Source organism: Phoxinus phoxinus, assembly GCF_949152265.1.
Source record: "Phoxinus phoxinus genome assembly, chromosome: 3".
Classification (NCBI taxonomy): domain Eukaryota; kingdom Metazoa; phylum Chordata; class Actinopteri; order Cypriniformes; family Leuciscidae; genus Phoxinus; species Phoxinus phoxinus.
The window spans coordinates 24,255,541-24,269,591 of record NC_136878.1 but is presented as its reverse complement, the minus strand read 5'-3'; the positions used below and the strand labels follow the sequence as shown (position 1 = coordinate 24,269,591).

General features: G+C 38.0%; 1 protein-coding gene and 1 long non-coding RNA gene across 2 annotated transcripts; one reads left to right on the top strand and one right to left on the bottom strand.

The window, feature by feature from the left end:
* The first annotated feature begins 6,174 nt into the window (after positions 1–6,174).
* LOC306995579 lies at positions 6,175–8,045 on the top strand. The gene is made up of 4 exons (XR_013796890.1): positions 6,175–6,388; positions 6,565–6,662; positions 6,866–6,970; positions 7,089–8,045. It is a non-coding gene; the product is annotated as an uncharacterized lncRNA (long non-coding RNA).
* Positions 8,039–12,690, bottom strand: LOC306995578 (uncharacterized protein). Its single transcript, XM_079607328.1, has 3 exons — positions 11,989–12,690; positions 10,858–11,136; positions 8,039–10,702 (listed from the first exon to the last, which is right to left on the bottom strand). The coding sequence occupies exons 1-3, from the start codon at positions 12,554–12,556 to the stop codon at positions 10,353–10,355; spliced, it is 1,197 nt and encodes a 398-aa protein (XP_079463454.1). The 5' UTR covers positions 12,557–12,690; the 3' UTR covers positions 8,039–10,352.
* Positions 12,691–14,051: the final 1,361 nt, after the last annotated feature.

The window sequence follows — 14,051 nt, the reverse complement described above, 5'->3', positions numbered from 1 at the left end:
TGTTTTTTAAAACAGTATAAAAAGTGTTTGACTTTGTTTACAAACCTTTTAAGGCACATAGTGTATTTTACATTATAGTGATAATCTGACCAGCTAAAAACATCTGTTCGTTATTAAGAACTATACATTCATAATTTCACAGTCAAGTAATTTACATTTTATCTTAAAGGGGTCATGAAATGAGAAATAAAGATGTCCTTGAGGGTTTGACATATAATAGGTCATCATAAGAATATCCTGAAAGTTTCAGAACTGAAAACTTGTTAAAATCAGCTTTTATTGTTACCAAGCCCAGCGACCGACTGTGCCTCTTTAAAATATAATAGAGTATTGAATGACCGCCTCTGCAGAAGAAAATCAACTTGCCCCGCCCACTGGCTTTAGCGAGATGGGGAATAGAGAAGAGCACAGGGTCACTCATGGAATAAATATAGTATTACATTCCAAAGGATCCATTCCTAATGAATGTGGTTATTTTCAACAATGTGAATGTCTCAGTTGAACATTATTTATTAATATATTTCACTGTATTTCTGTCAGGACCACTATCGTCAAATACGATTGACAATTAGCATATAGTTTGGATTGGCGGTATGGTTCCGCTCTGGGCGAGAACTCCCTGCGCCTCCATGATGTAGCCTAGCATGGATAAGAGCAGGGAGAGCAGCAATAACCCCCCTTAGGGTAAACAGAACAGAACCAACATGAATGTATGCTATAATTAATTCAAGATTTTAAAGTACGACATAATTCGAGAATTTATTCTGATTCAAGGGGAATCAGAATGCCAAATCCTGACTGACGAGAGGAGGAGCTGGGGATGGAGGAGGGTAATTCGCTCCTGAGAAACGCGATAGCTGCTGATAATACCGAAAGAACCTTATATATGTATACGGTGATAGGTGTCGTATTCCTATAGGTAGATGTGGATCAGCTGATGCAAGCTTGACTATCTGCCAGAACCAAGGCCGCCTTAACCTAATGGGAGGCCCTGGGGCTGAGAGGTTTTGTAGGCCCCCCAAATCCCCCCGCCATCCACTCAATTTAGTCTCGTTTTAAAATGGTGTAATCTACATCATAAAATGCATTAGTTTCTTTCAAGACCTGGCAACAACAGTGAGTTTTCCTTCTTTGAGCCAGAAAACACCATAATATTGTTATTAAAATATCACTGAGCCCTCTTGAGCATAAACACAAGACACTTTATTTATCAACAAAGCAACTTACGTTGACGAAAACCAAAATGTGTGATTTTAAACACTATTATGAAAAACATCATCACCAACCATCACCTGTCTGCACAAACATACTCAACCTGTCTGAACTGATATAACTGATAATAACAGCAACAGATAAATGTAGGAGCCTCTTCTCTGACCTCAGCGGGCCTTTTGGTCATATACTGACGCTTTTGACATATCGTCTACATCCAACGCACATGGCACCCTTTAGCGTCAATATATATGGGCCAGAAGGCGCCTCCTAGCGGTCTAACCCTAACCCTACCCCAGACCTAAACCCAACCATAACCGAACAAAGCTCTGTGCGTGTCATATTGACGCTAAAGGGTGCCATGTGCGTTGGATGTAGACAGTATATGACGCCCAAGGATGAGAATGCGTTGGACATGCACCTGCACAGACACAAACACACTCATTTCAGCACCGTGGATAGCAACACCAACACGGCCAAACCACTTTTGGCCAGGTATCAAGAAGATAAAAACTGAGCAACATTTATAGAAGGTTTGCAGTATAAATGTTAATTTCTCTTAAAACAATGCACAACCACAACAATTTAAAACCTGCACAACAGCACAAGCTGTACTTTCTTACCTTTTTAGAAGTGCTTTCGTACTTCTAAAAGAAGTGTTTTCGTACTTTTAGAAGTGTCTGGACAAACATTAATAACTGATAACTGATAACGATCATTTGCATGTTTCCAGTCAAAATAACCCCCACTCACAAATGCTGATTTCTCCGTGTTCTGGCCAAATAGTTTGCATGCAAAACAAAACACACTACCTACTGATGGTGAATAACAGAGCCATTCTCTGGGCACAAACTCTCCATTACTGAGTTTGCGTTTGAAATGCATTTTTGAGAAAAATCTTCTCTGCTGTTTATATTTGCGTTCCGATGCTGACACGTCTGCATTTTTATTTTGACAGACCTTCGGTCCCATTTTCGCCCAATAAGCCCGCACTTGTGGGTCAATATTATTTCCCCAGCGGCCCGGGTCACTGTTATATCATCTGACTGGTTTGCGGCCTGGTCCTCTCTCTGAGACTCACCCGCACCCCGCTCCTCCTCCCCTCTATTGATGCTGCTGGCAGTCCTCTGCTGTTCCTCGTCCACCTGCGCGGCGGGCGCGGCCTGCACCTCCTCCGCTCCCTCCGGTGTGTGAAGCGATGTTTCTCCGGTGCTGGATGCATCTTCACTAGCACTAGAAGCTGGTTTAAAAAATCCGGTGAGCTTTGGGATGCTCTTTAGCAGACATTTTTCGCGCAACTCCTTAATAAGGAGTTTTCTTTTCTGGGCACCGCTCTCAAACTTCCGACTAATTTTTTCTTTTCTGATCACCGCTCTCAAACTTCCGACTAAATTAATGACACGGACACACCCAGCAGCGCAGGAAGGGAGACCACCCCTGGTGGTGAGCTGTCACTTCACCTGTCACGGGGGAGCTGTCAGTCTGACTAACATTGTAAGCAACTATAGACATTCAGATAATAGCTTTAGAGCCTTGAACACGAGAAAAAAAAAGAAAAAAAAAAGAGAAAAAAAAAAAAAAAAAAAAAAAACACCGACCATCGGAGGCCCCTAAACTTGCGAGGCCCCTGGGCTTCAGCCCAGGTAAGCCCGTGCATTAAGGCGGCCTTGGCCAGAACTAACACTACGCTTGATTCTTTGGTAAATCAGTCCGCAAACTCAACATTGTACAACATAGAATTGTAAGACGCGACAGGGCTGTAGCAACGTTGTTGCGCGACATTCAGCAACTGAAAGAGGACGTTATGACAATTTTTAGGCCTAGATATCCCCCATTTAGCATGTTATGTTTTGAGCTTAATTTTGAATTAGTCAGATGTTAGATAATTGAATACTTTTTAAATATTGTTTATCCTTATTATTATTTAATGGGCCTACCAGTAAATTAATAATAATCAACACCTGCAAGTGTACACTTTTGAAGAAAAATTAGGCTACGTTAATTCAACTTTTTAAAAACTGAATATGGTAATCAAATTGCACTGCCAAAAGTCATACATTTGTAAAAAAATGGACCCCCCCCCCCGAAATAAACGATTATAGGCTTCACATTTATTTTCAGTATAATAAATAAAACATAAAAAGCAAAGGCAGATCAGAACATTTCATTAACAAAACCGGGTTCTGTACATGGCAGACAGTCCAGGAAACATCAATAAATCCAGAAGAAACGAATGAGACTAAATAGCAGACAAATCAAAGGAAAAACTAAACAGGTGAAAAAAACTTTAACATGCAACAAGTAGGCTACGTGCTTAAGTCGCTGTCTGTTCAAGGAGTGCTGAAATGTCAATTACTAATTTTGGCTTCATTATGGCTTATAACTTTTGGCATAAAGTTAAAATATTTGTCATACATACCTGACCAGAAGATGTTCACTTTTCCTTACGGTAAGGATTTAAGGAAGGATATCTGAACATTGAAAGAAATATAGGCCTAGCTAGCGTTAGCATACACTGACAGTAATTTACACAAGATCGCAAACTCCATGACTTATCAGCTAATGTTATTCTGTCCCTTTAGACAGAACAAATAACTGTCACATTAGACAAGGAAGTTGTAGGTTGTGTTTGAATAATTATGTATCTTATTTAGCTGAGGTAAATTAAACGCAATAGCCTAACTCAAGTATATTGCTCGATGAAGGAGATCGGCTGTAATTTAGGCTGATTCACGCTTAGGCTATGTCATCCAGTAGTTGTCCAGAGACCTTGGGCACAACCTTAAGCAATGGCCCTGAACGGTGGTTCAATGTCAACATTGTGACAATGCTGTAACAACCTTCACTACTATTTGGGGGCCTTAAGCACATTTTCGCGCAAATTCATCTAAAAGCGCCAGATTTGGCACAGATGTAGCTCAGGTAATACTGAAATGATTTAGCTAGTGCGCCGGAGCCAGCGACCCTTGAGGCCAAGATGGCGGCCAAATCCAATATGGCCGCTGCCTGAAAGGGGTTCCGGCTATAACTTTTGAACCACATGAGTTACAAAAACAAACTTGATATCTTTTTCAGCTTAATTGATCATGGAATGAAACATTGGAATGTTAATATTTATGACCCGGTGCACCTGGACCCCTTATTCCTCCAATTCCAATATGGCCGCTGTCAAAAAAAGCAGTTTTGGCTGTAGTATTGGGCCTTACACCCCATTGTTCGCGCAAATTCATCTACAAGCACCAAATTTGGCACAGATGTAGCTGAGGGCATACTGAAATTATTTAGCCAGGGCGCCTGAGCCAATGATCCCTGAGACCAAGATGGCGGCCATATTGGATTTGGATTCAGCTATAGCTTTTGAGCCAGATGAGATACAAATACAAACTTGATGTCTATTTGACCTTTTTTGACCATTGGAAACCCATAGGAATACTTACATTTATGATTGGGTATATCAGACCCCCTAAAATTCCCTAAATTCAATATGGCCGCTGTCCAAAAAAGGGTTTTGGCTACAAATTTTGAACCAAATACGCTACAAATGAGGATGTGGTGTCTATTTTATATTTATTGACCACGGTAAGCCCATTGGCATATTTATATGTATGCTTGTCTTGAACCTTTATTCTTTTCAAGACTGTGGTTGAAAATCCTTCTTTTTACCACAACTTTGAAAGTTATTATTCTCAATGTTGATTCATTTCCTTATTAAAGTGAAATGCTTTCAGTGTACCAGGTGAGTGAATACATTTAAAAATGGTATCATATAAGAAAGAATAAGACAATTATTATTGAAAGGCAATATTTATATTATGTCAAATTGTTAAAAGAATAATATAGTCAATTTGTCCAAAACTCTTAAAGGTTTGCTTATAACAAAAAAAACAGCAATAACATAAAAAACAACAACAGTGAATTCTCATGGTCTCTCACATGAATTATCATTATCACTCACAATCACTGGATCTCTTATCGTCTCCACCATCATTGTTTGTACAAGCACCCTCACATGCACATAGAAGTGCAAAGAACTCTGGCTTTACAGCACTTGCAGTGCCCTCTACATGCTGTCTTGCAGCCACAGTGGAGGAGAATATCCTAAATCTAATATTTAGGGTGTAAATCCTAGGGTTTAAATTCAGAGAACCTCAATTTACAATAGCTGTAGCTGTCAATCAAACAGTGTTTATGACTGACTGCGTTCTGGACTCGCGCCAAAATTCCCGTAATAATAAAAGAATCTCTTATTTACATTGTGTTTGCACTGTTATTTATGATGAAAGCATTCGTTAGTGTGCAGAAATCGACTTGCAATGACGAGATCGCTGCGTATGGTATGTCTGTGATCGGATATGCTCATCTTTCATGCCACGATCTTATAATGCCATCTAATAGCAATACTTATCACTTTTCACAAGTAGTTAAAATTGAGAGCAGTAATAGTAAAAACGTGCAAAAAGTTTTTGAGGGAGTTCCACATGTAATACTAGCTATTTCATATGCAAAGATGTCAGCCAATCACAGCAGTGGGCGTTTACACTGAAGTCTCTCACACAGACACGCCCCTTCAAACAGTGTTGAAATCAGAGGGCTATAAACCAGGCTACGAAAATGCCTTTTATTTCTAAATTATGACAGTAATAAATTAATTAATTAGTAAATCATACAACAATATAAGTGCACCCCAGGAAACATGAAACAATAAAACAACGCAGTTCATGCCTTTTAAATCTGGTTGGCATGTTAAAAATAAACTTACAATAATTGACTTTCATGAATCTCACAAACAGTTCACACTAACCAAATACAGATTTACATAATGGAATATTATGTAACTTTTAATTTACAAAAAGACAAAAGATTTCAAAGCACTAAAGATATGATTATTACGTCATAACCCTTCATAGTAACCCCAGGACTTTCCAGAACTCAGCTGTGGGTTGTTCCTCTAAACAAATCATTCATTTCTACACAGAACAACGGATCGACAACACAGCATTGATATTTACAGTGAGAATAAAAAAATAAAAAATACTCACTCAAACAGATCAGATGAAACAAAGAACCAGGAAATACTGTGGGAAAAATGCAGATATAAACACAAATAAGGAAGAGCTAAGAAGTGAGAGACAAACAGTGATACGGTGGGTTGCAAGAAGAAAGACAATGGGAGCTGGTAATTGTTTTGTTTATTACTTTACCATTCAAAATGTATAACTGATTATGAACAAGTTTGTTTATAAATATATTTACAACCATCGAAAAAAGACTTTCACTTTCACTTTGTCCTGAGAAAGGTACGATGCAACATGCCTAACCAAAGCTTGTCAATCGTATAATTGCACATTTCAGATGTTGTAAAGCCCCCCAAAAATTGCCAGTCACTGTTAGGAAATTCACATGTGTACAATCAGACTGATGATCTTGGCCAGGAGGGAAATATTTTAAAGGTGAGAACACTTTTTTGTTAAAGACATTTTGCTGTGAGCTTAGAACTACGTTCCAGGCAGTCGAATATAAACATCCTTAAAAGCAGTTTAAAAAAAAGTTGATCAAAAAGAGCGTAAAGCCTCATGCACACTAGTGCTGGCAGTGCTACTGGTTAAATCACTGGATTACACTGATCAAATGAGTCCTTTTATCTTCTGTCTAGTCTGTGAAGGCGCTTTCTCCTCCCTCTCAAACACTAATGGATAACCAATCCGTCAACACTTCTGCATCTCAAAAAGATGGAAAAAACCCAGATCCCACAAACACAGTGAGCACTGCATATTAATTTCATTTAATTGTCACTAACTACAGTCTGAACGAAGCCCATCAGAGTCAAGAAGTTGCAAATGTTTATTAATTAGCACCCGTGTCTTATATTTTTCCAGTGCCCAGTTTCTCTCTCTGCACTGACACCTGCATGTATAAAAGGATGTACTACAAGTGAACTGCTTCACTGTACTCAAATGCTCCTGTGTGGCTCCTGCCTCTACCCCTGCACTTCTGCTGCCTGCACCAACAAGCTGTGCCCCCTCGTCTCCACGCTGCTAACCTGCGAAGTGGTATCCGATCCAAAGAGTAAAGTGCTCGGTTGTCCAATGTTCAGAGCCTGTCCCAAGTGTCACAATCTGATTATGCATGAAAAAGGATGCAAGTTCGTGACATGCGCATCATGCATATACAGTTTCTGTTTCATCTGCTTACAAGATGATTGTAGAAAGGAACAAGCTAACTACTGGTCACTAACTTGCACAAAGCAGAGAGCAGAAAGACAGAGATTTTTATCACCACAATCCTGAACAGAGATTCATCGCAGGGTTGGAAACTACTTTCTAAAATGCAAATCCAAGATTTGGCAGTTGCTATACAGAAGTGAACAATAAATTAATTTATTTCACAAACCGATTAAGACTACATAATAAATATAATATAGCATTTACTATTTTACCCTGTGCTTTGAACTTTTATTTTGCCTTACATCTGACCTGGACTTTGGTTAGCAGGCATATCAACTCAAGTAATAATTGCTTAATAAACGGCATATCCTAATCCTATTCAACACAACTTCAACAAAGTAGCACTGGTTAAAACTAGCAGACTTGTATCTGTGTAAAATATTGTTATAAAACTGACAGAACATTATCTCTTATATAGGACTCTGTGCCACTCTACTTCTTTTATACCTAAAAGGCAATATTATCAGTTGAAATGACAACTCATGGTACAATATAAAAAGACACATACAATATTTCATTTTAAGTATTTAAGATTCTTAATGGCAACCTGTGTGTGTAGCTTTAAAGAGAAACCATACATCTGTGTTGTTGTTTTTTTATTTCAATTTAATTTAATCAAATACCGTAATTATTAAGTATATTTTAACCATTCACTTTCCATTGCTTTTGGTTAATTTGTGCTGGTCAGACAAAGTACAGGAAAAAAAAGTACAGAAAAAAAGTTCAGAGGAAGTCTGAGCATTGAAACATACCAAGTTTATTGATTATTCAATAAACCTTGCTAATTTTTTTGTCATCACTTCGTCACCTGCTTTCTGCTATTTCACGCCTCTGTTAACCTCACAAATTGTAGTACAGTTTTGGGCACCAGACAACTGATAAAAGATTTTGGTTATCAGAAAAAAAAAAAAAAAAAAAAAAAACTGCTGACAGTTTTGGATACCAAACAAAATGGATGTCTTTGACGGAATCTGGTAAAAAGACTGGATCCAATATTTCTGGAGTGAAGATTCAATCTAACAGTTCATATTAAAGACTTACACAACAGAGTATGCCCAGATTCAGGGGCCTATTGTCAGGCACTTTGAATCTAAGGGAAAGAAAATTATAATATAGGTATAATGGTACAAATATTCATATAATAGATGCTTTTCATTCAAAGCAGGGGCAGTCCTGTCAGGGATGAATGCAGGAATCTTAAAGGGATAATTCACCTAAAAACACAAATTCTGTGATTATTTACTCACACTCATATTATTCGAACAAATTACATCTGTTCATCATATAAAGCGATCATATCTCTTCACAAGACTTGAATTAAACAGCATGATTCATATGGATTCGATTTGACACCTTTATTACCTTTTTTGGATCTTCTAAGTTTTTGTAACCTGGAAGTTCAATGGAGGGACATAAACAGGTTTCATTGAAAATATATTAATTGGTGTTTTGAATAGGGAGGTACCGATAGAATTATAATTTTTTTGGCCGATACAGATTGACAAACAACTATTGGCCGATTCCGATATTTGTCACTTGCGCTCTTATTTGAACTTGTGTCATTAAAACAGATTACCGGTAGTGTTTTGATCATTTGAATTTAGCAGTTCATTGCTGTGTTTATTGCTGCATCATAAATTAATTTCTATTTAACCTAAATAAATACAACAGAACAAAGATGAAATAAACAGTGCTTTTCAGGTAGGTCTAACAGTAGTTTTTAGGTACAGAAATAAAGTAATCAAATGTAAAATATATTCTTCATTGTTTAAATTAAATATACAAATCCTTATTAAAGTCACTAAAGTTATTTAGTCAAGATTAGTGAGCGATTTGTTTGTCTTTTGTTGTTTGATTAACATTAAAACAAGCAGCAGGAATATTATACTAGTACACAGTAATTTTATTTCTCAAATGTTTATTTAAGATATAACCGACTATGTTTACAAGGATACTCGCCAAGACGGGCATTTTGATATAATTTTGTGTGAATTGAAATTCAGTATTTGCACATGGTCTAAAACTTTGGATGTGTGCTCACACAAAACTTCACACACAGCAAGTAGAATTGAGTTCTCTTTCGCATATTCTAGCACATGAATGTTTAAATTCGCAAGGCTTAAAAAACACGTGCAAAGTTCAAACTTTCATGAGGATGCAGCACTGGCCTGATCGGGACAGTGACAGTTCCATCAACTCAACTGTCCAGAGCGTCGTTCACGCAGGCCACGGGCAGTCCTTATTGTTGAGTCCTGCTGTATTTTGTACAGATTTCATTTCGTTTTAGGAAGTATTTAATTACTTGTGACCTTTTCAACGTAATTGCGTATTACGTGACGTCACGAACGTGCATCACAGAACAGAGCAAGGCGAGGCATTTGTGCTTATAAAACTTAAACTTTTTTTATTTATTTTTGAAATTACCAAACGTTTCGCTAGATAAGAACCTTATTCATCGTCTGGTATCGTTTAAAGCCCTTTGAAGCGGCACTGAAACTGTCATTTGGACCTTGAACTGTTTGAGGTCCATTAAATTGAGAAATTTTTCATTAAAAACCTTCATTTCTTTTCGACTGAAGAAAGAAAGACATGGACATCTTGGATGACATGGGGGTGAGTAAATTATCAGCAAAAGTTTTTCTAAAAGTGAACTAATCCTTTAAGTAATAAACCATTGGTTTGTTACATCAGCCTATTTCAAGCTATAGCTGATAGTTTTAAATTGATCAAAATTCGGCCGATACATCGGTGCATCTCTAGTTTTGAAAATGAACCAAAGTCACCCCAACATGTGTGAGTAAATGGTGACAGAATTAAAAATTTTAGGAGAACTATCCCTTTAATAACTTTGGACCCTATATTGGATTCGTCCTCCAACACAAGACTAACTTTAATAGTGAATTTACACAACTGTTGTCATGAACACTGATGAGCCTTCAATCCACCATCATTTCGAAACTTTTTTCCACACTGACCGCAAACATAAGGTTTCTCTCCCGTATGAAGGCGGAAGTGGCGCTTGAGTGTCAATGCGTGACGGAAGCGTGCGCTGCATATAGAGCAAGTGTATGGCCTCTCTCCTGTATGGATCCTCTGATGGATCTTAAGATGGTGCTTACGGTTGAAGTCTCGCCCACATAGGCTACAATGATAAGGGCTCCGGACGGGGGGAAACGCATGGCACCCAGGACTTTTATAATGGTTGCTGTGGAGCTTTGGGAAGTAGGTTTGTTGGCCTGAGCTTGAGGACGACAGGAAATCTAGGTCTAGAGGCAGAGAAAAGGGAAAACTACATGTAAAAATCTTGCAATATGGCATAATACTGTGCTTAAATGGATCTGTCAGTTTATAATTGTACTCGACAAATGAATATCACCCTACCGGCGTTTCATATTATTTGCAGTACAACAGTAGTACTAACCTAGGGGTTGGGTGGTGGACTGAAACTGCATGTTTGATTGGCAGCTCTCTGTGTGCAATGGCTCAGGTCTCCAGTCTTCCAATAGTCGAGACTGAGCCAGAGAAAGGCTGTCTGAGTTGGGCTCCTCCCCCACAGAGAGGGACACTGGGATTGGGTCATCATAACTCTCATCTTTCTCCACTTTTACAGCCACTTCAAGGGGTGACCTACAGCCACTTGTAACTGTCCCAGCACATGTCTGGTCAGTTTTGGTCATATTGTGTTGATCATTCTTGATGTCTAAAAAGGGGTCAGAGTGACTCATTAAGTTTCATCAATCCAGTCCAAACCATGCCCAGTAGCAATAGATGTATAAACTGCAAAAAAGATACTGTTAAATGTACAGTATATTTCATTAAGCAATATAACGTTTATAAACCAATTTGGTATAAAAATATATTTTTACCTTAAAATGTACTGCTAACAACTATGATAATACAGGTGGTACAATAGAAAACCACATAATTGATCAGATCAGAGTTCGTTGTAAGTGGCCTGTGACTGTCCATAAAACATGGCCAATATTTGTTCAGAGTAAACAAAAATAATGCAATAAACATTAGGCTAACCAAACCAAGTAACAGAAAGTACCCGTAAAAAAATACCCTACTGTACATTATTAATATCAAAAATAAGAAATACAACTAAATAAAATATAATCATAGGTGATGATTATGTAATATAATCACACAGTAAAATCACATATAATGTGAAGTTAAAGCATTTAAAAGTAATGGTAAGTTTATAAGGTAACTTAGTAAAACCAGTGACATTTTTGCACTATGGCATTTTTGCAGCCTTCTCTGTTAGAATCGAATTTTCTTTTCTTTTTTTACAGTGTGTAAGCAAGTTTAACTTGAACACTGTCATGAGGTGATACGGGTACCACAAATACTGAGACAGCAACATTTGTCGTTATGGCTAATAACAACTCACATGGGGTAACGTTAAAATGAAAAAGGAAAGAGTAAACATGAAGTCAAAATGGGACAATAGTTTTAAAGGTGTGTTGCGCTATCATCAACAGTCGGTCATTTTAACTGATTTAAAACTTTAATTTATGCATTCGTCTTTAAATATCAAATAGCTTACCATTTGTGTCATCTAATCTGTAGTGAGTTGATTCCTCAAGTGTATCCGAGTTTAAAGTCTGAGCGCACGCGCCTCCATTTTGGTTCCCACAGATTGATCCTCGCTGGAATATATTAGTTTCCTTGGATCCACATACCTCATAATCATGTTCCGAGTTCACAGTGGGCTCGGTTTGTTGTCCTACGTTAAGGGTATTTAAATGCCGACCCCCACGCTGAACCCTGCTGCAGCTGATTGGAGGGTTTGTCACCAACTGTTTGGTAACGTTACTACCGATGGGGAAATCCTCGAGTCTCCGTGGCTGTTGATCCAGGCGACCACACACAGTAGAAAGTTTCGTTTCAGCTGTTTGCAGCCTAAACTTGAGCGCACGGTTGTCCCGCAGAGCCTCTTGAATCTTGCCCTGCACATCTCTCAGCGCTCTGTCAAGCAGTCTGGTGATCTCCGCAACGGCGATCTCTACCGCAACACCGAGCGCGTTTTGAAGGGTCGCAGTCAGTTCATCTTGAAACGTGAACGATACCTCAGCGATCACTTCTGGGTTTGCAGGACAACCATTTACCTCCATTTCCTTTCTCGTTTGAAATAACTTTTCGCCAATAATCTAATATCTTAAGAGTAGACGAAGCGCACATAGACAGTAGGAAGCGCACCGCTCACCGTATAACCCTGAAGAGGCGAACGTTTATTAGCTGGCCAACCAAATCATTCACTTCGTTGGGTGAATATAAAGCAACTGAACATTTGTACTTATTTTTAAACGAGCCCATTTTAACTCTTCAAAAAAAAAAAAAACCTAAGAAAATGTATAAAAAACACATAATTCACTGTCGTCCAACCTGGTAAAATGTCAAATATAAAATAATTGAACAAAACTCCGGAATAAGACACAGTTGTCCTTGTTGTTTTTAATATTTTTTTCTTCACATTTACCTTTGAAGACAGGGATCATAGCAATACCCAAATGCACATTTTCTAACGTGAAAACGAAAACTAGGGTAATACTAAAATAGCTAATATTGTGACATTAGCCTATTTGACATTACACATTTTTACAAAGTCATGTGGAGGGTTTAGGCTAGCCTACATTTCTTTAATTTACACACATGTGTGAAATCGATATACAGAATTATCAGGTTCACAAGATCAGAAATCCGGGGATAAATATATTTAAAAAGAATGTTATTCATTTTCACTGAAGCTAAGCTATTTAAGCTTCAGATAAATAATTTAAAGCTATTTAAGTTGACCGCATTGTTGTAGGTAAGAACACGGGGGGAAATGCATTTAGGTGATTATATTGATAGCTTTTTTTTATTTATTTTATATAAAAGTAATTTGTATTTTTTTTTATTCGTTTATGGACATTATAATCTTCATAATTAACAACCAAGGTACCGGAGTCCACTAGGTCTAAGAAAAATTAAAGCGTGCAGAAAAACATGATCCGGAAAGAAAGAAAGAAAGAAAGAAAGAAAGAAAGAAAGAAAGAAAGAAAGAAAGAAAGAAAGAAAGAAAGACAGAAAGAAAGAAGATCATGTTCCGTGAAAAACTGTCCTGTATCAACTCCGTGACATTTGAAATCTATAAAATCCGCTGTTAGATTCTCCGTTCAGTCACTCGGAAGCCGTTCTGCCTTTTGTACGTTTACAATTTACAAGCCCATATATGGGAAGCCGGAAGCTGAGCGCGCCGCGCCATATGTGAACTTAGAGCATTTTCGTGGGTTTGCGGGTTTATCGCATCTGTCAACAACGGCGTAAACAGCCAAGCGTCATAGAGTAATAGCGGACAGAGGAAAAATAAATAGACCAAAACCCGTTAGGGCCAAAAAAAGCAGAATTATGAGAATGGACACTAGTAGCCTAAAGATTTTCTTCGCAGAAGTTAGGTAAGCGCTTGAGTGGCTTGATAAGCGCATGCGGGATTCTTGTGATGAAGATGGGGTGGTAGGCCTAGATTTTAGGTGAAAGTTACCAACCATTATGTTCTTTAACAACACACTATGCTATGTAAATGGGGAAAAGAAAAACTACGTATAGCCCTTTTAAAATAATGTAGCA